The 26,098-nt window shown below is 41.0% G+C and overlaps 2 protein-coding genes across 2 annotated transcripts; both read right to left on the bottom strand.

Moving 5' to 3' along the window:
• Positions 1 to 1,304: 1,304 nt before the first annotated feature.
• LOC135467241 (putative GTP-binding protein 6) lies at positions 1,305 to 20,725 on the bottom strand. The gene is made up of 11 exons (XM_064745006.1): positions 20,431 to 20,725; positions 18,902 to 19,244; positions 18,270 to 18,365; positions 16,762 to 16,868; positions 15,307 to 15,488; positions 14,495 to 14,584; positions 12,758 to 12,869; positions 11,169 to 11,289; positions 9,473 to 9,681; positions 8,874 to 9,019; positions 1,305 to 1,455 (listed from the first exon to the last, which is right to left on the bottom strand). The coding sequence occupies exons 2-11, from the start codon at positions 19,215 to 19,217 to the stop codon at positions 1,305 to 1,307; spliced, it is 1,530 nt and encodes a 509-aa protein (XP_064601076.1). The 5' UTR covers positions 19,218 to 19,244; positions 20,431 to 20,725.
• Positions 20,726 to 21,612: 887 nt separating this feature from the next.
• LOC135469002 (uncharacterized) lies at positions 21,613 to 24,844 on the bottom strand. The gene is made up of 3 exons (XM_064747515.1): positions 24,571 to 24,844; positions 23,548 to 23,724; positions 21,613 to 22,364 (listed from the first exon to the last, which is right to left on the bottom strand). The coding sequence occupies exons 1-3, from the start codon at positions 24,635 to 24,637 to the stop codon at positions 22,219 to 22,221; spliced, it is 390 nt and encodes a 129-aa protein (XP_064603585.1). The 5' UTR covers positions 24,638 to 24,844; the 3' UTR covers positions 21,613 to 22,218.
• Positions 24,845 to 26,098: the final 1,254 nt, after the last annotated feature.

Here is a 26,098-nt window from a genome sequence, read left to right as displayed (position 1 = left end):
GTTTTCACACAGTCCTGAGTTGGCAACAAGAAGACGGAAAAGGAAAAGATTACTGCCCTTCCCCATTTATAAAAGAAAACAAAACAGAGAAAAAAAAATCATTTCATTCGTAAGCTTCATGGAGGTTTGGGATGCTAATCCGCACCACATAGGATCAATTAAGTCAGTGACAGGGAGGTTTGGGATGCTAATCTGCACCACATGGGATCAATCAAGTCAGTGACAGGGAGGTTTGGGATGCTAATCCGCACCACATGGGATCAATCAAGTCAGTGACAGGGAGGTGTGGGATGCCAATCTGCACCACATGGGATCAATCAAGTCAGTGACAGGGAGGTTTGGGATGTCAATCTGCACCACATGGGGTCAATCAACAGGGAGGTTTGGGATGCCAATCCGCACCACATGGGATCAATCAAGTCAGTGACAGGGAGGTTTGGGATGCTAATCCGCACCACATGGGATCAATCAAGTCAGTGACAGGGAGGTTTGGGATGTTAATCCGCACCACATTGGATCAATCAAGTCAGGTTTGTTTAATAAAGTTGGTTGTTTTCACACAGTCCTGAGTTGGCAACAAGAAGACGGAAAAGGAAAAGATTACTGCCCTTCCCCATTTATAAAAGAAAACAAAACAGAGAAAAAAAATCATTTCATTCGTAAGCTTCATGGAGGTTTGGGATGCTAATCCGCACCACATGGCATCAATCAAGTCAGTGACAGGGAGGTTTGGGATGCTAATCCGCACCACATTGGATCAATCACGTCAGCGACAGGGAGGTTTGGGATGCTAATCCGCACCACATGGGATCAATCAAGTCAGCGACAGGGAGGTTTGGGATGCTAATCTGCACCAAATGGGGTCAATCAACAGGGAGGTTTGGGATGCCAATCCGCACCACATGGGGTCAATCAACAGGGAGGTTTGGGATGCCAATAAGCACCATATGGGATCAATCAAGTCAGTGACAGGGAGGTTTGGGATGCCAATCCGCACCAAATGGGATCAATCAAGTCAGTGACAGGGAGGTTTGGGATGCTAATCTGCACCACATAGGATCAATTAAGTCAGTGACAGGGAGGTTTGGGATGCTAATCCGCACCACATGGGATCAATCAAGTCACCGTTCCTTACTAGGGAGATCATGTGGTCTCTAGCTTCTGACCCATCTTACAGAACACTGCATCGGTGAATGATACAGCATGATACAGGAGACTCATACATAAATGCAACAAATTAGCATACAAATTTTTTTCAGTGATAAAGATCTACTCTCCCAACCCCAACATCTCCCCCTAACTCCTTACCTGAGATGTGAACCACCCATAGGAACCTTGAGACGTCTGATGGACATGCCTGTCTCCTCTAGCACAGTCTTCTCTACCAGGTGTAACAAATCACGTAGCCCTAAACCTGCGGTGGCGGAGATCAACGTGTCCTGGGAATCAAGGGGACTGTTGAGTGGAAAAACTGCATTACTATTTGTATACCAAATACTTCCTGAACCCTTATGAAACAACATGGCTATTTGCTGAGACAGAAAGAATTGTAATTTATGTTACTATGGAAGTTGTACAACTACAATAACAGAACATGCAATAATCAGATATGCTAGAGAGGGAAGACTTCTTTCTTTATTTATTTCGTTCTTCATTATTTTATCACATGTACATCTTAAAAACTATTCACTCCTACGATGGTGGTGACCACTTACACAGGTGGAGAAAACTGTAGTGGGCGTAGTAAACCAGGAAACTTCTTTAAGAAATTAATTTTTACTGATTCCAGAACTGAAAACTACATGTACATGTAAATAGATTCAAAAAAGTTGACTTCTTAACTCTGCCATCGAGGCAGTGTCCTGCACATAAAGCAAAAGTCCAACATCGCAATCTGCACTGCCACAATGAAGGAATGATAATGGCTTAACGCCACACCTGATGCCAAAATGAAGGAATGATAATGGCTTAACGCCACACCTGATGCCAAAATGAAGGAATGATAATGGCTTAACGCCACACCTGATGCCAAAATGAAGGAATGTTAATGGCTTAACGCCACACCTGATGCCAAAATGAAGGAATGATAATGGCTTAACGCCACACCTGATGCCAAAATGAAGGAATGATAATGGCTTAACACCACACCTGATGCCAAATGAAGGAATGTTAATGGCTTAACGCCACACCTGATGCCAAAATGAAGGAATGATAATGGCTTAACGCCACACCTGATGCCAAAATGAAGGAATGATAATGGCTTAATGCCCACACCTGATGCCAAAATGAGATGGGTAATGACATCAATCCACAGCACTAAATGACTGATCATGAATTTCAATAAGCTGTTATTTGACAAGATGGAGCTAATGCGACAGGGTAGGATGTACTGGCAGTCTACTACCAAGCAGACACTAAATAAATATGCTTTTGGTCGTTGGTTCAAACCCTAGCTCCATGTGCCTCTACACCTAACAGTACATGGGTAGATCAACACAACGTTATATGTGATGTTTTTGGAGTACAGCCTCAGACATTTTTCTCACTTTGGCGGTCTCACCTTCATTCCTGGGGAGATTACCAGCCTTGATGATCAATGCTCCATGTTAAAATGAAACTATCCATAATGATGGCCTTGGTGCATGTAAACAAGGATGGCTGTGATGAATGTAAACAATGATGGCCATGGTGAATGTAAACAATGGCCGAGGTGAATGTAAACAATGATGGCCATGGTGAATGTAAACAATGGCCGTGGTGACTGTGAACAATGATGGCCGTGGTGAATGTAAACAATACTGCCTCCCATGTGTGGAGAGTTCCCACTGAAGCCGCCTTAACCTAGTTCATTTTGAAGCCTGCAATTGCTGCAATATTTCACTGACAAAGACGAAAACTAGTAGCTAAAAACCTGGTCCACCTGTGTGATCAGAGGGCACCATTAAATTCAACTCTGCAAAGTTTTAATTGGGGCCAAATGCTATGAAAGTCACTAGTCATTGTTTACAAACGGGGATGCAGTCACCATTACAGGTTTTCACACGGTTGAAAATTTTCAAAACCTGCAATCTTCTAAGGAATGAAGGTGAGGCCACTGAAATTGTAGTGGGCAGATTTGTGTTGATGTGTACTTTCGCAGGAGAAAGTGCCTGAGGTGTGAGATGGCAGAACTCTGGCGCTACTACAAGAAAATCAAATAGAACCTTGTATGGCTCCACCCCATAGTGTTAGCCAAGACGTAGAGGTACGTGGAGCTGGTTCAAACCCCAAAGAGTTTCACCCTGGTACACTGAGAACAGACCTCTGTAAAAAGTATGCATCATCTAACACAGCATTTTCTGCTGATTCCGAATATGGTTTTCTGGATATTTTTTACAGGGAATTGAATGCATATGATGATAGGTGCTGTGGTGGACTTCTTATACCTCTTTAAACAAGCTGTAACTTGACAGCTGCAAATCATGCTCAGATTGCTGGAATTTTTTGTTAAGCATGAGCATACCCGCAGTACTACATCTATATCCGTATTAATGTGGAAACATAACAGCCTAAAATGATTAGCTTCTAAAGCAAATCCATGACTCTTCTGCCTGTTCAATATGGCCCAAAAAGTTCAAACTAAAGCCTTCATGTTTCTTGCATTTTCCACATATTAAAAAAACGTAAAAAAAATTGTGAAAACCATCTGCATGAACTGGCTTTTCAGATGATGGCTACAGTCCACAATTAATGCTTCCGTGTCAGGAAGGATGAATGTAATCCCATGCTGTTGTTAGATATATTTTCTTTTGCTCCTTTGGTCTGCCCTTCATCACTATCTTCTGCTTGTTAAGTGGTATCATTTGTGCTTCAAAATTTCATTCCAGGTATAAATTTGTGTGTTTTTCAGAGAATGGTAGCAGACGCACACTAGGCTAAAGTAGTAAAAACTCTTGTTTGACCAGCCTCTGCCTGGGTGGGTTTGATCCTGATCAGCTGTTCATCAATGTAGAGAAAAATTTCATCAGTCAACCCCTATCAGGAATTTGACTGGAGTTGTGTCAGGGGACAAGGATTATCAGGCCCAATGTTTTCGGGGCACACAGATTTAGGGACAATTTGACTGGAGTTGTGTCAGGGGACAAGGATTATCAGGCCCAATGCTTTTGGGGCACACAGATTTAGGGACAATTTGACTGGAGTTGTGTCAGGGGACAAGGATTATCAGGCCCAATGTTTTCAGGGCACACAGATTTAGGGACAATTTGACTGGAGTTGTGTCAGGGGACAAGGATTATCAGGCCCAATGCTTTTGGGGCACACAGATTTAGGGACAATTTGACTGGAGTTGTGTCAGGGGACAAGGATTATCAGGCCCAATGCTTTCAGGGCACACAGATTTAGGGACAATTTGACTGGAGTTGTGTCAGGGGACAAGGATTATCAGGCCCAATGTTTTCAGGGCACACAGATTTAGGGACAATTTGACTGGAGTTGTGTCAGGGGACAAGGATTATCAGGCCCAATGCTTTTGGGGCACACAGATTTAGGGACAATTTGACTGGAGTTGTGTCAGGGGACAAGGATTATCAGGCCCAATGTTTTCAGGGCACACAGATTTAGGGACAATTTGACTGGAGTTGTGTCAGGGGACAAGGATCATCGGGCCCAATGCTTTTGGGGCACACAGATTTAGGGACAATTTGACTGGAGTTGTGTCAGGGGACAAGGATTATCAGGCCCAATGCTTTTGGGGCACACAGATTTAGGGACAATTTGACTGGAGTTGTGTCAGGGGACAAGGATCATCGGGCCCAATGCTTTTGGGGCACACAGATTTAGGGACAATTTGACTGGAGTTGTGTCAGGGGACAAGGATTATCAGGCCCAATGTTTTCAGGGCACACAGATTTAGTGACAATTTGACTGGAGTTGTGTCAGGGGACAAGGATTATCAGGCCCAATGTTTTCAGGGCACACAGATTTAGTGACAATTTGACTGAAGTTGTGTCAGGGGACAAGGATTATCAGGCCCAATGCTTTTGGGGCACACAGATTTAGGGACAATTTGACTGGAGTTGTGTCAGGGGACAAGGATTATCAGGCCCAATGTTTTCAGGGCACACAGATTTAGGGACAATTTGACTGGAGTTGTGTCAGGGGACAAGGATTATCAGGCCCAATGCTTTTGGGGCACACAGATTTAGGGACAATTTGACTGGAGTTGTGTCAGGGGACAAGGATTATCAGGCCCAATGCTTTCAGGGCACACAGATTTAGGGACAATTTGACTGGAGTTGTGTCAGGGGACAAGGATTATCAGGCCCAATGCTTTCAGGGTGCACAGATTTAGGGACAATTTGACTGGAGTTGTATCAGGGGACAAGGATTATCAGGCCCAATGCTTTCAGGGCGCACAGATTTAGGGACAATTTGACTGGAGTTGTATCAGGGGACAAGGATTATCAGGCCCAATGCTTTCAGGGCACACAGATTTAGGGACAATTTGACTGGAGTTGTGTCAGGGGACAAGGATTATCAGGCCCAATGCTTTTGGGGCACACAGATTTAGGGACAATTTGACTGGAGTTGTGTCAGGGGACAAGGATCATCGGGCCCAATGCTTTTGGGGCACACAGATTTAGGGACAATTTGACTGGAGTTGTATCAGGGGACAAGGATTATTAGGCCCAATGCTTTCAGGGCACACAGATTTAGGGACAATTTGACTGGAGTTGTGTCAGTGGACAAGGATTATCAGGCCCAATGTTTTCAGGGCACACAGATTTAGGGACAATTTGACTGGAGTTGTGTCAGGGGACAAGGATTATCAGGCCCAATGCTTTTGGGGCACACAGATTTAGGGACAATTTGACTGGAGTTGTATCAGGGGACAAGGATCATCGGGCCCAATGCTTTTGGGGCACACAGATTTAGGGACAATTTGACTGGAGTTGTGTCAGGGGACAAGGATTATCAGGCCCAATGCTTTCAGGGCACACAGATTTAGGGACAATTTGACTGGAGTTGTGTCAGGGGACAAGGATTATCAGGCCCAATGTTTTCAGGGCACACAGATTTAGGGACAATTTGACTGGAGTTGTGTCAGGGGACAAGGATTATCAGGCCCAATGCTTTTGGGGCACACAGATTTAGGGACAATTTGACTGGAGTTGTGTCAGGGGACAAGGATTATCAGGCCCAATGTTTTCAGGGCACACAGATTTAGTGACAATTTGACTGGAGTTGTGTCAGGGGACAAGGATTATCAGGCCCAATGTTTTCAGGGCACACAGATTTAGTGACAATTTGACTGAAGTTGTGTCAGGGGACAAGGATTATCAGGCCCAATGCTTTTGGGGCACACAGATTTAGGGACAATTTGACTGGAGTTGTGTCAGGGGACAAGGATTATCAGGCCCAATGTTTTCAGGGCACACAGATTTAGGGACAATTTGACTGGAGTTGTGTCAGGGGACAAGGATTATCAGGCCCAATGCTTTTGGGGCACACAGATTTAGGGACAATTTGACTGGAGTTGTGTCAGGGGACAAGGATTATCAGGCCCAATGCTTTCAGGGCACACAGATTTAGGGACAATTTGACTGGAGTTGTGTCAGGGGACAAGGATTATCAGGCCCAATGCTTTCAGGGTGCACAGATTTAGGGACAATTTGACTGGAGTTGTATCAGGGGACAAGGATTATCAGGCCCAATGCTTTCAGGGCGCACAAATTTAGGGACAATTTGACTGGAGTTGTATCAGGGGACAAGGATTATCAGGCCCAATGCTTTCAGGGCGCACAGATTTAGGGGCAATTTGACTGGAGTTGTGTCAGGGGACAAGGATTATCAGGCCCAATGCTTTTGGGGCACACAGAGTTAGGGACAATTTGACTGGAGTTGTATCAGGGGACAAGGATCATCGGGCCCAATGCTTTTGGGGCACACAGATTTAGGGACAATTTGACTGGAGTTGTATCAGGGGACAAGGATTATTAGGCCCAATGCTTTCAGGGCACACAGATTTAGGGACAATTTGACTGGAGTTGTGTCAGGGGACAAGGATTATCAGGCCCAATGTTTTCAGGGCACACAGATTTAGGGACAATTTGACTGGAGTTGTGTCAGGGGACAAGGATTATCAGGCCCAATGCTTTTGGGGCACACAGATTTAGGGACAATTTGACTGGAGTTGTATCAGGGGACAAGGATCATCGGGCCCAATGCTTTTGGGGCACACAGATTTAGGGACAATTTGACTGGAGTTGTGTCAGGGGACAAGGATTATCAGGCCCAATGCTTTCAGGGCACACAGATTTAGGGACAATTTGACTGGAGTTGTGTCAGGGGACAAGGATTATCAGGCCCAATGTTTTCAGGGCACACAGATTTAGGGACAATTTGACTGGAGTTGTGTCAGGGGACAAGGATTATCAGGCCCAATGCTTTTGGGGCACACAGATTTAGGGACAATTTGACTGGAGTTGTGTCAGGGGACAAGGATTATCAGGCCCAATGTTTTCAGGGCACACAGATTTAGGGACAATTTGACTGGAGTTGTGTCAGGGGACAAGGATCATCGGGCCCAATGCTTTTGGGGCACACAGATTTAGGGACAATTTGACTGGAGTTGTGTCAGGGGACAAGGATTATCAGGCCCAATGTTTTCAGGGCACACAGATTTAGTGACAATTTGACTGGAGTTGTGTCAGGGGACAAGGATTATCAGGCCCAATGTTTTCAGGGCACACAGATTTAGTGACAATTTGACTGAAGTTGTGTCAGGGGACAAGGATTATCAGGCCCAATGCTTTTGGGGCACACAGATTTAGGGACAATTTGACTGGAGTTGTGTCAGGGGACAAGGATTATCAGGCCCAATGTTTTCAGGGCACACAGATTTAGGGACAATTTGACTGGAGTTGTGTCAGGGGACAAGGATTATCAGGCCCAATGCTTTTGGGGCACACAGATTTAGTGACAATTTGACTGGAGTTGTGTCAGGGGACAAGGATTATCAGGCCCAATGCTTTCAGGGCACACAGATTTAGGGACAATTTGACTGGAGTTGTGTCAGGGGACAAGGATTATCAGGCCCAATGCTTTCAGGGTGCACAGATTTAGGGACAATTTGACTGGAGTTGTGTCAGGGGACAAGGATTATCAGGCCCAATGCTTTCAGGGCGCACAGATTTAGGGACAATTTGACTGGAGTTGTATCAGGGGACAAGGATTATCAGGCCCAATGCTTTCAGGGCGCACAGATTTAGGGACAATTTGACTGGAGTTGTGTCAGGGGACAAGGATTATCAGGCCCAATGCTTTTGGGGCACACAGATTTAGGGACAATTTGACTGGAGTTGTATCAGGGGACAAGGATCATCGGGCCCAATGCTTTTGGGGCACACAGATTTAGGGACAATTTGACTGGAGTTGTATCAGGGGACAAGGATTATTAGGCCCAATGCTTTTGGGGCACACAGATTTAGTGACAATTTGACTGGAGTTGTGTCAGGGGACAAGGATCATCGGGCCCAATGCTTTTGGGGCACACAGATTTAGGGACAATTTGACTGGAGTTGTATCAGGGGACAAGGATTATCAGGCCCAATGCTTTCAGGGCGCACAGATTTAGGGACAATTTGACTGGAGTTGTATCAGGGGACAAGGATTATCAGGCCCAATGCTTTCAGGGCACACAGATTTAGGGACAATTTGACTGGAGTTGTGTCAGGGGACAAGAATTATCAGGCCCAATGCTTTTGGGGCGCACAGATTTAAGGACAGTGCTATGAGACCAAATGCTAACAAGTAAATAAATGGAAAATTAATTGTAGACTGTGATCTGATGCATACTTTATTTAAAGGTGGTCCCCTCTAACCTTACTCACTGTGTGAGGAGATCTGCTTTGTTGCACACCTCAATCACCGTGGCCAGCTTCTGCTCTGGTAACATGGACTGTAGGGTGGTGAGGACATTATGTCTCTGAGCCTGGGTGTCAGGATGGCTGATGTCACGCACATGGATCACAGCATCCTAGTTAAAACATACAAACACATTGTTCATACCTCTACATCCGTGCTGCACCTATAATAAAGGGGATCAGCCACTTTGATATGTATGATTTTCTGTTTTCTTACTCCATAGCTGTTTAATGTTATAATCTTAATTTTTCTTCAACAGGAATGAATTCTTTGTTAAGACAGTAAGATTTTTTTCATCGTTTTCCTGAATAAGTACTCCTCTGGAAGGTTGATATCTGGAAGCCCTTACCTGGGTGAAATCTGAAGAGCATAAACCTGCATTTCAGAGGTCAATTTAAACCCCACCGAACACATGTAGAAGTCCAGCAAATAGCAGTTACCTATAATTACCTTGAATCTTCATCAAAAGCTAGTTTTAACATTCCATCTTTCAGAAGCAACTAATTCTTTTATTTTCTACTTCAGGGCAATTTCAGAATTAAAATACTAATACAAGCAAACATACAGCTGCAAGAGCATCTTCCAGTGTAGCGGAGAATGCATCAATGAGTGATGTGGGAATATCTGACATAAAGCCCACAGTGTCCACGTAGAGAACTGTCATGTGATTGGGCAGAACACCTGCATGGGCCGTCACATCCAGTGTGGCAAACAGCTGATCTTGAGGCTCCAGGCTTTTGTCTCCAGTCAGTGCCTTGATCAAACTTGTTTTACCTGAAATCATGAGCATGGCATTCTGGGATGATGGGTGATAAAACTGTGAAATCATGAGAATGGTAAGCTTGGATCACGGGTGATAAAACTGTGAAATCATGAGCATGGTAAGCTGGTATCACGGGTGATAAAACTGTGAAATCACGAGAATGGTAAGCTTGGATCATGGGTGATAAAACTGTGAATTCATGAGCATGATAAGCTGGGATCATGGGTGGTGATGAAACTGTGACCTATGCATTTTGTACATGTAATGCTATAAGAAAAGTAAACCAAATACTGACTTGGTATATTATCTTCATATTTTGGGAAATCAAAATAACTCGCAATGGTATAGTACACTGTCATTGTATTGCAGTACTTTTTTTTATCCTTTTTCTCTTGAATTTAATGTATGCCCAAAATAATAAATTCATAATTTTTCGACAACATTACATTTCCTAGATGCTGGTCATCCTTTGAAAAGAAATGAGTTCCCATCAAAATGATTTTTTCTGAATTTCTACATTTTGCTTTACTCCTATCACATGGCCCCATTTTAGAACACATGTAGAACATTATCCAGAGAGAGCCGGCATAGACTTTAATACCCGAGTATGTCTAGCCTTACTGGAGTCTGTGTAGACTTATGTGATTTTATGTAGACTTATTTGAGTTTGTGTAGATTTAAAATCAGTGCAGACCTACCTGAATTTGTGTATGCTTACTTGAGTTTACGCAGAGTTACCAGTGTCTGTGAAAATGCACCAGAGCTGGACTTACCCGAGTTCATGTAAACATACTGAGTTCAAACAGATTTACCTGAGTTGTGTAGGCTTACCCGAGTTGTGTACTCTTATCCAAGTTGTGCAGACTTACCTGAGATGTGTAGACTTACCTGAGATGTGTAGACTTACCTGAGTTGTGTAGACTTACCTGGGTTGTGTAGACTTACCTGGGTTGTGCAGACTTACCTGAGATGTGTAGACTTACCTGAGATGTGTAGACTTACCCAGGTTGTGCTGACTTACCTGATATGTGTAGACTTACCCGGGTTGTGCAGACTTACCTGATATGTGTAGACTTGCCCGGGTTGTGCAAATTTACCCAGGTTGTACTCGAGTTGTGTAGACTTTCGCGAGTTGCCAAACTTACCAGAGTTGTGTACACTTATCCAGGTTGTGCAGACTTTGAGTAGTGTAGATTTACCTGAGATGTACAGACATATCCGGGTTGTGAAAGCTTACCCAGGTTGTGCAAGATTACCCGAGTTGTTCAAATTTACCCGAGTTGTGTAGACATACCCCTAGTTGTGCAGACTTACCCACGTTGTGCAAACTTAACCGTGTCGTGCAACTTACCAGAGTTGTGTGCAGACCTGAGTATGTACAGACATACCTGAGTTTGCGCAGAGTTTGGGCTGACTTACCTGACTTTGGCAGGTCTACCTGAAATTGTACAGACATACATGAGTTTGCATAGATTTACCAGAGTTTGTGCTGACTTACCTGAGTTGGTGTAGCCCACAACAGCTACCACTGGTAGGTCTCTCCTGGCTCTGTTTGCTCGTAACATCTGCCTCTGATTCCTCACCTTCTCCAAGGCCTTCTTCAACTTAAGCTCCCTCTGCTGCAAGAGGGATATACATGTACCACTTCAGTGTGTTGCAGATTGGTGGTATTATGGTGAAATGATACCAATGTCTCTTCATATCAGTCCAGCCCAAGTGCCAGTTATTTTTACTCCGATGCCTCGTACTCATTTATTTGTTTCATTGGAGTTTTCGTTGTATTCAAGAATATTTTGCTTATACGACAGTGGTCAACATCACAGTGGGAAGAAACTGGGGGAAGAAACCAACGAATATCTACATGTTGCTGGCAGACCGTCTTAAGTACAACTGAGGAGGAAGTCAGCACGATTTGGACTTGAAGTCACAACAATTGCATTGGTTCCTGGGTCATTGTTCTGTGCTAGCACGCTAAACACTAGGTCACTGAGGCCCGTGGTGCCTCATATTACATTTGAGTCTTAGCATATATGCGTAAACACACCAAATAGGACACCTCATTCTGCCCTGGCAAATTCTGCACTTGGCCTGAGCACATAGTGAGGAAAAACCGAGTATTCTAAAATGTTTGACATGACCCGATTCAAAAATGATCCTGACATTTGAAACCTCTGCCCATTGCAGCGTGGAACCTTGACACTTCACTCTAAGACTGGCCTGACAAAAAGAGACAATCAAATTCAGAAGAGTTTTAATAAATGTTCTTTAATATATTGGGTTTAATTTTATTTCATACACACTGTGTCCAAGTAGGAGGATAACTTCAAATGCTACAATGTCTTCTCGTTATGTTGTTTTGCTGGAATTCCATTTCAAAGACACTAGTCAAGACACCTCACCGTGCCACACCTATACTTTACCTCCAGGTAACCGTACATATAAGTCTCTCCTGTTCCCTGAAGTACTACATGATTCATGAGTTGGCTACTATACTTGAAGAAGTCTTTGTCTCAGTTCCAGGTAAGTCTGTCCTGGTCCCTGATATACTATATCTCTGGAGACCTGGTTACTTCACCTGAAGAAGTCTTTGTCGCAGTTCCAGGTAAATCTTTTCTGAACCCTGATAAACTACATCCCTCATGACCTGATTACTTTACCTGAAGAAGTCTATGTCTCAGATCCAGGTAAGTCTCTACTGATCCCTGACATACTATATCTCTGGTGACCTGATTACTTTACCTGAAGAAGTCTATGTCTCAGCTCCAGGTAAGTCTCTGCTGAACCCTGATATACTAGCCTATATCCATGGTGACCTAGTTACTTTACCTGAAGAAGTCTATGTCTCAGATCCAGGTAACTCTCTGCTGAACCCTGATATAACAGCCTATATCCACGGTGACCTAGTTACTTCACCTGAAAAAGTCTTTGTCTCAGCTCCAGGTAAGTCTCTGCTGAACCCTGATATAATAGCCTATATCCATGGTGACCTAATTACATTACCTGAAGAAGTCTATGTCTCAGTTCCAGGTAAGTCTCTGCTGAACCCTGATATACTAGCCTATATCCATGGTGACCTAGTTACTTTACCTGAAGAAGTCTATGTCTCAGCTCCAGGTAAGTCTCTCCTGAACCCCCAATATAATGCATGCCTCCTGCTGATCTATTCACAGTGCCTTCATGGATTTCCCTCAGTCGGGATCTGTCAGCAATGAAAAATCATTGTCAAAAGCTTTATTAAGCTTCTCAAGAGCCATCTGTCATTGTAATTACTTGGGTTTTTCTCCACCCACAATACTGATGTCTTCCTATAAGTGAACAATTCATCATAAATACAATCAGAAAATGGCTAGCTAGGATTTAAAATATTTTCAAAGGCGCACAGTGTAATCAATAAGAAAATTACATCTTGAAAATTTTCATTTGTCACATCAGGATGCACTTTCCACAAATTTTTTCTCAGTCATGGTTACAAAGGGCAGCATGAGCTATGTTTATTTCTACTGAGACCAAAAGTTGGTGAACTCATATGATTCGTTAACAACACCAATGCCAATTAACACTCCGAGCCTCCAGAAACTGTTGAAGTGTTTACATTTACATGTGATATATTTTATTACTGTGAATCTTATACCATTATATTTTCTAATAGTACTGACAACTGAAACTAAGCATGTATTTAAATCATCTAATCAACTTTTAAGTATTTTAGTACACAGTATAATGAATGTACTTGTGATCAACTTAAGTTTTGAACATTGTAAATTTCCTATACCTCATACAAATCAAATTATCCAGGGTCTGGAATGACATTTATCACACATTCACCCTATAAATCTTATACATGTACAAATATATACCTGTCTAAATGTCTGTATTAAACTGCAGTTTGGACCATAAATCACAAACACCAAAAATAAGACTGTGAGTGGGAAGATCTGTCAGGAACCTGCGGATGGTCATGGGTTTCCCCCCGGGCAACTGCCCGGTTTCCACCCACCATAATGCTGGCCACCGTCGTATAAGTGAAATTTCTTCAGTACGGCATAAAACACCAATCAAATAAATAAATCAATCCAAAAATAAGATAATCTTCTTTTTTCACAACAGCTGGTTGTAGCTTTTTGTCTTTATTATTAAACCAAATCATAATGTAAAATTCTCTAACACTTGTCAATGGCTCTATTAATGGAGTAATCTGCATAGTTTGAATCAAAATCTTCAACTAGTCTCTCTTTCTGTCAGATGATGCCGGTGTGGCCGACTTGATCCAAAACTGGCGATCAAGCGAGGTCTGGCTTGCTGCTGATGAGCTAAATACATTTATTTTAAGAGTAACGTTATGGTCTTCATTACTCAAGAAGAACTACTTAATTACGAAGTCAGATTTACTGTAGGAATTCTGTACTGTCAGAAAGGAAACATGACTTAATTGGGTAAAGCTTTGATTTTATTTTACTTATATGATTGGTGTTATATGCAATACTCAAGAATATTTCACTTATGCGACAATGGCCAGCATTATGGTGGGAGGAAACTGGGCAGAGCCAGGGGAAAACCCATGACCATCAAGGGTTGCTGGCCGTCCTTCCCACATACAGCCAGAGAGGAAGCCAGCATGAGCTGGACTCACAGCGACCGCGCTGGTGAAAGGCTCCTGGGTCATTACGCTGCGCTAGTACGTTAGCCAACTGAGCCACAGAGGCCCCTGGGTAAAGCTTTGACAAACTGAGGACAGTACAGATTTGTATTTCTGAAAGCTAAGTTTGGAAGATTGAAAACAGATCTGAGATCTCTTGTCACTAGTGAATGATACGATGGTCTGACCTTAGGTAAGGGATTTCTGCCAAAGCCACTTGAAGTTTTGCTTCTTTAGTCTTTGCATGTTCTTTAAATATCTCCAAAACAACAGTGTACCTGTAAAGAGAACAAATAACAAACAAACTAAGTATTTCGTCTACCTGAATAAAACTTGTCTTTTAAGATCCATGAAAATTCCATGATTTGATGTTCTGGAAAAAAAAGAGGTTTATAAATGTTTGAATTCATTCAGATTAACTACATGTACAGTAACCAGATGAACTACATGTACAGTACCCAGATTAACTACCTGTACAATAACCAGATTAACTACATGTACAGTAACCAGATTAACTACATGTACAGTAACAAGAATAACTACCCGTTCAGTGATCAGATTAACTACATGTATAGTAAGCAGATTAACTACATGTATAGTAACCAGATTAACTACATGTACAGTAACCAGATTAACTACATGTACAGTACCCAGATTAACTACCTGTACAATAACCAGATTAACTACATGTACAGTAACCAGATTAACTACCCGTACAATAACCAGATTAACTACATGTACAGTGACAAGAATAACTACGTGTTCAGTAATCAGATTAACTACATGTATAGTAAGCAGATTAACTACATGTATAGTAACCAGATTAACTACATGTACAGTAACCAGATTACTACACGTACAGTAATTAACTACATGTACAGTTACCAGAAAACTATCATGTGTGATGGCATTATCGCCTCATCTCTATCTTTTAAATGCTGAGAACAGGTAATGAAGGTGAAGGTGTAGAGTTACACTCCTTTGTTTCACCTTTTCCTACCTGTCGTATACAGGGATGCCCCACAGCTTCTGTAATGTAGACAGTTGCTCCCCAGTCACCATATTCATACTGATGAACACAGCCGATATGTCCATCCTCGACCTCACATCTGCTGTCAGCTCATCCAGCATGCCACGGCCAAAAATGTAGCGGGTGTTCAAAGACTTCGTCTTGCAAATTTTCTAAGGCAATGACAGTTAAAGAGAAATACAAGATCAACATAAAACCACCCATTTAATGCCTTCAAAGTAAGGAAGAGTGAAGCACAGCTCTTCAAAGTAAAAGAAAGCTAAGGTAAAGTTCATCATAAAAACAAACTCAAAACTCTGCATAAAAATGCTTTCCTTTCTTTTTTCAGGTTTTTTTTGAGAAAGGCATTCAAATACTTGAAAACTATGGTGGGCTTTAAGAGCCATAGTGATAGTATCTGGGAACTGTTACGTCACATCATCTTTTTTCCTGATGTTCATCAGGAGGAAGGGAATTTTGGGAACATGATTTCAGTAATCCTTCACTCATTGGTAAAAAAAAGTTATTCCAACATTCAGTGTTGTGATTAGAGTTGGACAAACTTCCTGTGATGTTCCCAACCTCTGTTAGTGTGGTCCATAAATGCCTACTTCGAATGCCAGTGATGCCTACTTCGATATTTAGACGGCTTTTCCCTTAAATTAAAACATGAAAATCTTACTTGAACTTTTTGAATAGGGGTAACAGGTTACTGGAAGATGTAACACTTTACAATGGGTTTGCAGGGATCTTTTGAATATTATTTGTCTCAATGATTTATCAACCAATAAATTCCTGCTCACAAATTCAAAAGGTATACTCTGTAGACACATATGTACATGTAAGATGATTTATATTTTGACATCAGATCATGAGGGTGGAATACAATTTTATAATGCCAGTAAATCCAGGGTAAAATGATCTTTGCGTTATCTGTTACTTGTACTCCAAACATTCTGTGGCTATTGCAAGGTTTCCCCACAAGTTAAACTGTACACATTGGTTTTATACGGGTTATCAAGGTAAAATAAGTTCATTGGAGATTTGTTCGGTTTTTCTTCTTTATCATGGAGAAGGACAAACACACACTCCAACAAAAATACATAAAACCTTACATCATCCCACAGACACACATGTAGGATCAAACACTCTTTCATATTACTGTAAAACTCAAATAGAAATACATTGCATTTACAAATACTAGTTTCATGGTATGACTGCTTCAAACTGTTTTATTTTTTTCATGAGACCTTTGCGCTACATGTACCATGTTAGAATAAAACAATCTTGCTATAGTTATAATACTCATAGTCTTACCGCTGTTAGTATCAAATAAATACTGTAGGTCATGCACCACTTTATACAAGTACATCTAAAATGTCATCAGAGTAATTTTCTATCCCAACCATGCAATTAACAAAGTAAACAAAGGTTGCATGTTACTACCTTGTGAATTACTTTCCAGTTTGGTATACTGTCTACCAGGGCACACGCCTCCGCTAGCTGTAACTCTCCTGTGGTCAGGGTGCGCTTCATGGGGCCCCACTTCACCTCTATCAATGAGATCAAACAGTGTTAAAATTTCACAGGCCTTGGACAAAACTGCTTTTGGACATTCACATACAGAAATGCTGACTTGAATTGCAGTTCACTCTTGGAATGTCCACTAGATTTGTTTGCGACCTAACTGGTCAGGGCCTGATCCACTGTAAGAGAACAAAACCTAAGGCAAAAGAGCTGTGACGACCTAGAATGATTTGCAACTCAAATGTCAGACTTAAGACGCTGCGAAAATTAGGTATGTACTGTACTCAGTTGAACATTGCCCATTGGTGTGATAGCTGTGCTGTGAAAAGTTTGTTACACATTTGTTTTCATCACTGTTCTGAAACAAACTGTGCTGAAATAGTTTTACTGTGATAAGTGTGCCGAGAAAATTATACTGTGATAACTGTCATGACTGTGCTGTGACAGCTGTGCTGAGATACATGTGCTGTGACAACTGTGCTGAGATACATGTGCTGTGACAACTGTGCTGAAATAACTGTGCTGTGACAACTGTGCTGAAATAACTGTGCTGTGACAACTGTGCTGAAATAACTGTGCTGTGACAACTGTGCTGAAATAACTGTGCTGTGACAACTGTGCTGAGATACATGTGCTGTGACAACTGTGCTGAGATACATGTGCTGCGACGACTGTGCTGAGATACATGTAGCTGTGACAACTGTGCTGAGATAACTGCTGTGACAACTGTGCTGATGCATGTGCTGTAACAACTGTGCTGAGATACATGTGCTGCGACGACTGTGCTGATATACATGTAGCTGTGACAACTGTGCTGATATACATGTGCTGTGACAGCTGTGCTGAGATACAATACATGTAGCTGTGACAACTATGCTGAGATAACTATGCTGCGACAACTGTGCTGAGATACATGTGCTGTGACAACTGTGCTGATACATGTGCTGTAACAACTATGCTGAGATAACTGTGTTGCGACAACTGTGCTGAGATAACTGTGCTGAAATACATGTGTTGCGACAACTGTGCTGAGATACATGTAGCTGTGACAACTGTGCTGAGATACATGTAGCTGTGACAACTGTGCCGAGATAACTGTGCTGACAATTGTGCTGAGATAACTGTGCTGAAATAACTGTGCTGTGACAACTGTGCTGTGACAACTATGCTGAGATACATGTGCTGCGACAACTGTGCTGAGATAACTGTGCTGTGACAACTGTGCTGAGATACATGTAGCTGTGACAACTGTGCTGATATACATGTAGCTGTGACAACTGTGCCGAGATAACTGTGCTGTGACAAGTGTGCTGAGATACATGTAGCTGTGACAACTGTGCTGATATACATGTAGCTGTGACAACTGTGCTGATATACATGTAGGTGTGACAACTGTGCTGAGGTACATGTAGCTCCTCTGTTCTCACCTGGCTGGATGACTAATAACCTCTGGCCCGTGTCAGGAATTTTGTAATACTCGCGCAGAAACTCTCTATATTTCATGTCCTCAAGCAGTGATTCCTCTGAAACACAGAATTTGTGCATAAATACATGTATATCATTGTTGATTTGACCTCTGTGACAAGTCAGATGTATTCCAGGTGTATTCTCTGACCATCACCTAAACCTCATTACATTACAGAAGCTACTCATTAACATCTATTTTGGTTTTAAATTGTTGACTGTCAATGTGAGTGTCAAAATTCAATGGCAATTCTTTAACATGAAATTCACTTTTCCCTGATGATGAGAAATTGTTTATCGTTCTAATACCTAAAAAATTAAACCACTGCTCTGGTGGCATAAATGGAATAAAAGGCCAACTGCTTATTAAATGAATGACAAGTCACTGTTTTGTCTACATTTCAGAACTGTACTTGTATCAGCTTCAGGTTCTTGTGTCTGGTGGACAGAACACAAGGTATTCAAACCTTACATGGTAACTTAAGCTTATAGATTCATTTTTATGTACAATAATAAACATACATTTATGTACAGATGAATACATAAACCTCTTCACGAATATTAGATTTTGCGCTTTTTTTTTTTTTTTTGTCACCTGAATCCTCCTGGTTTTCGGAAGTTTCATCTATGTGAGATTCCTCCCTCCCTACAGGTGCTGATGAATGCAGTTTCCTCAGCTGGCACAATCTGCAGAAGCTAAGTCCGCTAGAAGCTTTGTTCTTGGGTAAATCATGGACTGTTTCGTGCGGCATCCACACCATTCCCACTCTTTGTTCACGGAGACGTTTTTCAGCTGATGACAAAAATCTTCGTATAATTCTGTCTCTTCCACATGAAAGGAGAAACTTCAGCCCTATTCTTTCCTTTGAGCACTGTGACTGGATAGTTCTGAGGAGCTTTACACAAGACATATTTGAAATGTCACATCATAAGAAAACCTGAAATAAAGAGGCAAAAATCAGCATATTTATCATAAATCTGACACACATTAAATTATGACTGAATCACAACTGAAAGGCCTAAAACAAGTTTAATGATGAACACTGATTAAATAGCTCTGCATGAGGGCACCAGTGGTGAGGCTAATCACAGGCTCCAAAACAAATAGTTTTGTTCAACTTTACCATTTGACCAACTAGGGGTATGTGGAGTTCAGTGTTAATTTAGGTTACAATCTGTTACACACCCTTTTGGCGAATAATAAGGAAGGGATCAATTAATTACCACAGTCAGAGATTAATTTTAATTGACACATCCCACAAAAATCTCTGTCATGTAACTTTAATGTAACTGTAACAACCAGTTCTGGAAGCACGGAGAATCAATCACTGGAAAAAAAAATACCACTGTCATGCATATATATATATATATATATATACACATATCACAGGTAGAGTAGTCTCCTACATGTATTTTTTTCCTAGCACAAAAGTCCGGTTTAAGGGTATTTTATATTTACTGATACGTGCAGGCCCTGCCATCCTTAGCCTGTGTGAGGCATGTATCTGATTTTAACACTGTATCGGTCTTCAGCTACCCTATCGTCAAAGCTCGCTGAATGTGCAATACTTAATATCCAAATCCACATAAATACATAGCCTATCCGCTAGCTAAAACATTTAGAAGTATGAAGGGCCAGATGCTTTTAAAATGACAAAAAACTGATGCTGTCAATACAAGTTTTTTTTTTTTCACCACCTAAACGTCAACCACATATGCACATGCCCCGCGATCGAAAACAAAAGCTACATATGTTTAATGAAGACAGTCTGACATTTGTGAGTAGGGCACAAAAGCCAGATATCATGGAATTACCACTCGTATGCGCCATGGAAGTAGATAAAACTTGTCCAGCAGACCACAAAGCCGTCGGCGAATGTAATTCACTTCACTTTTGCCGATGGCACGTATGTATTTTCTTGTATTTTCGTTCGGTCCAATAAGTCCGATATATACCCATATACATACTTTACTATGTACAGTTTCTCGGTTGTGAACTGACCTTACCTAATATTAAAAGTTCACAGCCGATTTCTTGGCTATTTTTTCCGTGATCGATTCCTTGTGTCAAATAGCACATACATCTACGTTCATTTGACCTTGTGAAACCTTGTCTCAGCCTACCTATATATGGCGTATCCAAATATTCATCAACCAACTGTCAGTGTACTTCGACTATGTGAAACCAGACATACCAAGGGAATTCTCGATCCTGATATATGTTGTTGTTGTTACTTCTTAAATGTTTGAGATGTTTTTTCTCAGAAGAGGATTGGGTGGTGCTCCAACGTCAAATACAGGTAATATCAAAATAACATATTAATACAGGACTTGAGAATTTGCATTATGACACACCCTACATCTGACGATATGCATTCCGCAAGTCGGTGCTTCGTTATGTCAAAGCGTCTGGTCAAACCATGTGCGTGGTCAAACACCTCAACGCAAGAGTTAATATCAAGGGAGATAACTCGAGCAGGAATAAGTTTTACCTGTCCAGAATTTCAGGTTCATGATTTGCTTTGTGTACATACACATGTATGCCTGCGTTTTTATGTCATCCTTAATACTTTTTTTCAGTCATATGACGACGAGGAGTGATTCTTGTGGCAGTACGAGCTCATGCCGCCAATGTGCCGCCGCCACTGATGTAGGCTATCATGCCAAAGACGCCAACGCATATATGCAGACATGACACCCCGCCCAGTCACATTATACTGACACCGTGCCAATCAGCCCTGTTTCCTTGCTCTATCATGTCAGAGCGGAGCTATAAGCGAAGTATACATTTTGATATGAACGGGTTTGATCTTTGGCGTGCTAACATCCTGGGGCACGGAGACCCCTAAATATAATCGTTCATAGTGGTATTTCCCTAGCGCTCAATGTGTACAGCCCAATGTCCGTATAGAGGCCCATGTGTACTGCAAGTGACTGGGTGGACGGAACATCAAATCTGGTGTCTTTAAATATTACGTGACATGTTCCTTTGAGACAACAGTCATGTCAAAATGTGGAACAGCCCTAAATTATCCTAAATTAATCGAGGAATGTTAAAAACGACTTAAAGCCAAAGTAAACAAACCAACAACAGTTTTGTCGCTCTTTAAATGGAAAAGGCCTGTTTTATTTCTGAATGAACAGGACTTTAGGACCTGTACGTGTACCTGTATGAAATAAAATAGTAGGCTGGTAATGGATAGACCCATATGTGCTTCATGTCAAATTGTCCGTTGGAAAAAAGGGGTTTTAATGATACCCAACCCTTAGAGGTTTGTCATGTCAAAATGTGGAACAGCCCTAAATTATCCTAAATTAATCGAGGAATGTTAAAAACGACATAAAGCCAAAGTAAACAAACCAACAACAGTTTTGTCGCTCTTTAAATGGAAAAGGCCTGTTTTATTTCTGAATGAACAGGACTTTAGGACCTGTACGTGTACCTGTATGAAATAAAATAGTAGGCTGGTGATGGATAGACCCATATGTGCTTCATGTCAAATTGTCCGTTGGAAAAAAGGGGTTTTAATAATACCCAACCCTTAGAGGGATGTGTTCTTATATTATATATCTTCATCGTAATCGTATACTTTGTAATCTCCGTCAAAATAACATTTTACTGTCGACCTCTGTCACTTTATTGTAGCCTCTATAGGGCCTACGCCATGCATATGACGTAGGCCTATATAAACTGGTTCGAAAACGATTATCATTTAACGAAATCCAAACTCCATTGTTTTTTAAAGGAGTATGTCATTTTCGATTTCGAAGTAAAAGTAAAAGATCTCAAATGACACTGGAAATAACAACCATTTTCGAACAGGTTTATATTTGATGCAGAAACGCACAGTTAATTAGGTTATAATTTTTTCTTTATTTTTGGAAACTTTCCAAAATAACTATGAATTCCAATCAGTTACACTTGTTCTTGAAACAGTGACATATTATGGTGACGTCATGTGTGCCCTTTGGACCCAGCTTCTCGCAGCCTTCGTCGATCTGTTTCTTTTCCGCTTTCACGCAGACTCGAGACACGACCTTATTCTGTGCAATAGTTGCTGAAAGCAAGAATAAATACTTCTGTGAGGTTAACGTTAACAATAATATAGTGATATTAGTTTATAGACATTCATGCACACAAATCACCGTGCACGGATATTTGTGACCACTGGCTTCTCTGTCTTCAGATCGTACAAGTAAAGACAACTTGATTTGAAAAGTGAAAGTTCAAATGTGAACAAAAAGTTAAACTGATAGGGCCTAAAAGAAAAGGAAAAGGCGAGAAAACGCGAGAAAACGCGAGAGTAATGAGATTCCATTTTCTGTTTTCTCTTAGCTTAACAAGTGTTGCTTCGTACATTTAATATTATGATCGATTCTCTAAGTGAGTGAAGGCAAACAAAGGAAAGAACAAAATTCTTTACTATATAAAACATATGAACGATAACTATCCTAAAATTGCGCCTAAAAATGCATTTTAGAAACAAAAAAATGTCATAAAGTATTACTTTTGGTGCAGAAAATTTCTAGTAGTAAGCCTATGTCATCATACCGTCCAAACAAACCTCAAAACATCTTTCTAAGATCAACAGCTAAAGCTCTCACAACCAGGCAAACTTTGCAACTTTGATGTCATTTTATGTCATTCGCCGTACACATGTCATTCTTTTAGACCACAAATTCATAAAAAAGTGCTTGGGTGCTATGCATATCACCACCGAGGCCTTTCAAACGACGAAAGCTCAGAGTTTCACAAATTCCACGTGCATGGCAAGACTGATCCGCACCTATAGAAGAGGTGTCCTGGCGATTGGAATGACATGCAGCTTTACCACTGGACGACGACCTGAGGTTCATAGGTCGAAAATATCTTTTACAGGAATCCGACCTTCAGGGCATTTTCAAGAGCATTACCTGCAGGTAAATCAAATTCCCTTTATTGTTCGCTCACGTAGTCCCTAGAAAGTCAGATATGTTCACTTGGATTCTCGGAAAAGAAATATTTCCCTCTGAAGACAGATATTCCTCGAATTTTCTAGCTGTGTCATGGATCTGTCAACCTCTGCATTATAATGTTACCACCAGGTACCTTTTCCTGAGTAATGGCTTATCGGGTCCAAACAAATCGCCAACATAAAGGAAGGAATGAATTACACCAATTTGGACGGAGTTACTTTAGGTGAGAAAAAAATCTCCATCATTTTGCACGTTAGGTTTATCTTTTGAGCATTGTTATCTTACATTTTCCATCCTCTCCGATCTCATGATGTGAGGTCGTCGTTTTCACCGTCATGCACGCGCGACAGTTGTCCATCACCCCACAGCGTTTAACCCAATCTGCTTTGTTGCCCATCTCAGTGGTGTTAGTCAGCGGCCCCGGAGGTGCGTACTCGTCATGGTAACACTGCAGGGACAACACTGTCAGGGAGGAGACAAAACTATAACTATAGTTATATCTTGGTAAAACCGCGGGGAGAGCATCGTCAGGGAGGAGAAAACACTATAGCTATATAGTTATATCATTGTATCACCACAGGGACAGCACTATCAGGAAAGAGAAATTACTATCGCTAAAATCGCGGGCAGAACACTGTCAGGGAGGAGAAAAACGCTATAACTATTGTCATATCATGGCAATGCCGCGAGGATAGCACTACCAGGGAAGAAAAATTAGTATGGCTAGTTACGTCATGGTAACACCATTGAGAGCACCGCCATCGATTACTATGGCTAGTTACGTCATGGTAACACCATTGAGAGCACCGCCATCGATTACTATGGCTAGTTACGTCATGGTAACACCATTGAGAGCACCGCCATCGATTACTATGGCTAGGTACGTCATGGTAACACCAACACCGCCATCGATGAGAAAACGCTAGTCATGATTAATGAAAATATTGTTTGAAAGTTTCATGTAATTTATTCATATGTTGGGCCTACAATACGAATGGCAATATTTAAATACTTTAAATGTCAGTTTTACACCGAAACAGATTTTCTTTTCATTTGAAATGTTTCTAACAGTTGACTAACAGTTGGAAATTAAATACTACATCATTGTTTCCAACTAACCTCTCCATTCCTTATACCATACTTCAAAATGGTTAAAGTAATGACTTTTTCTTTTTGTGTTTACACCTCATGGTATTGCAATGCTTTGTCAAAAATTCTAAATTGTCAAAATTACAGATATCACAAAATATGCTGAAAGTATTACCCAGTATACTTTAGTAGCACATGCTGTTATATATCTCGACTTACCTGTCGCGCTAAAAATCTGTAAGCAGACGATAAAACACGAAGAAATTTCTTGGATGTTAAACTTCATATTTGAGATCTGGTTGAAAAATGTGGAATTTTCAGTGTGGATATGTTTCGTGTGCGCCGGTGGAGCAAACAATTAACTAACGTATAGGACCATATACATATCCCAGACGTACATTATAAGATAGACGGGTACTGTTCGAAATACCGTGCTGTTCTGCATGCAGATACGGATGTATTGGGCTTGTCAGCCCGTCGAGGAGTTGGTTCCTTCCGATTAAGTTAGTTAATGCCCTTGAACGTAGTTTATTTCCGGACATACTTTCCTCCATATAAAACTAAAGTAGACCTGGTCTCTTGCAGTTTATCTGGTTGTTCACCTATTATATCTGTGAAAAATATTTCCGGCAATGAGCCGTTCATTGTTTGTACTTTATCTGCTTCCTGATGAGCGTTGTTTTGAATATCACGTCTGTCAAAAACTGGTAACACGTCTACCTCTAAGCAGTCGATCTCAGCTAACACCCCTTCCATATAGTGTTGCCGGTGGCATTATAAAACCATATCCTATATTGAACGTATTTTTCAATGATGTTTTAAGAACTCCAAACATATACCGGACATATACCTTATATAAACTTGTTGTCATTTGCAAACTGCTGTTTTAAAGGTAAAGAAAACACCATCATGAATGTCAGAAAGATGGAAGACCTTTCAACACTCTTTGTAAAAATAGTTCAATTTATGTTTTTAGATTTTTGCAACCTAGAAAAATGCATTTGAAACTTCTAATTTTACGGTGACCATTTCGGGCCACACTGGAACGAGTGGCTTAAAATCAGATTTTTACCATTTAAGACACCTCGCCTGTTAGATTGCATCGTTCAAAAATGCGGATGCATATAAATCTATGAATGCATTGGCAAAATGGACTCAAGCCAAAATATGGAAGTTACGTCACTGATACCCTCTGGGTCACTACAGTAGAGTTATAGAGTAGAATTATAAATCCATTTTGTTTGGTTGGAAAAATTCTATAAAAATGAATCTGCCTAATGGCCTTTCATCTCATATATACTTAGGTTTTACAAATGTACGCTGACAATATAGTTTACAATACGTTGGCCAGCGCTCGCCCCGGCCATGATGTATTCGTGATGTATTTACATTTAAAGGAGAAAATATAAAACATAAAAATGATGCCAAAATCAGACGAAAGACGTATTCAAAATTTTTTACATTTTTCTTTCAGGAGAAAAGTTGGAAAAGCGGAAATCCTCATTGCAATCCTCATTGCATAACAATGTTCTAAATAAGGAATGTGATGCCAATTTAATAAATTTACCTCAATGTAAATTGGGTATTTATATCGAAACATGTGCATTTAATCTGAATTAGGGTTATATTTATGAAAATGTATTAAAGATAAAAATATGATCAAAATTCAGGTTGATCACATTTGTTACCTGAAAATACCAAATTCTAGTGTAAATATATTTATTACCATTAAACATGTGTTACGTAC

This window comes from Liolophura sinensis, chromosome 6, assembly GCF_032854445.1.
Source record: "Liolophura sinensis isolate JHLJ2023 chromosome 6, CUHK_Ljap_v2, whole genome shotgun sequence".
In the NCBI taxonomy this organism is placed as follows: Eukaryota; Metazoa; Mollusca; class Polyplacophora; order Chitonida; family Chitonidae; genus Liolophura; species Liolophura sinensis.
The sequence above is the reverse complement of the archived record's forward strand: the minus strand, read 5'-3'. Positions and strand labels throughout refer to the sequence as shown.

What these genes read in the sequence shown, in the direction of transcription:
- LOC135467241 (XM_064745006.1), bottom strand. Translation starts at nt 19,217, where the DNA reads ATGTCTTGTGTAAAGCTCCTCAGAACTATCCAGTCACAGTGCTCAAAG. An exon ending in TGAGACATAGACTTCTTCAG is followed by an intron (nt 11,290 to 12,757) that starts GTAAAGTAACTA and finishes TCCCTCTTGCAG; the next exon opens with CAGAGGGAGCTTAAGTTGAA. An exon ending in AAAGCAGATCTCCTCACACA is followed by an intron (nt 1,456 to 8,873) that starts GTGAGTAAGGTT and finishes TCCACTCAACAG; the next exon opens with TCCCCTTGATTCCCAGGACA.
- LOC135469002 (XM_064747515.1), bottom strand. Translation starts at nt 24,637, where the DNA reads ATGAAGTTTAACATCCAAGAAATTTCTTCGTGTTTTATCGTCTGCTTA. An exon ending in ACAGATTTTTAGCGCGACAG is followed by an intron (nt 23,725 to 24,570) that starts GTAAGTCGAGAT and finishes CCTCCCTGACAG; the next exon opens with TGTTGTCCCTGCAGTGTTAC. An exon ending in GATCGGAGAGGATGGAAAAT is followed by an intron (nt 22,365 to 23,547) that starts GTAAGATAACAA and finishes TCTTGCTTTCAG; the next exon opens with CAACTATTGCACAGAATAAG.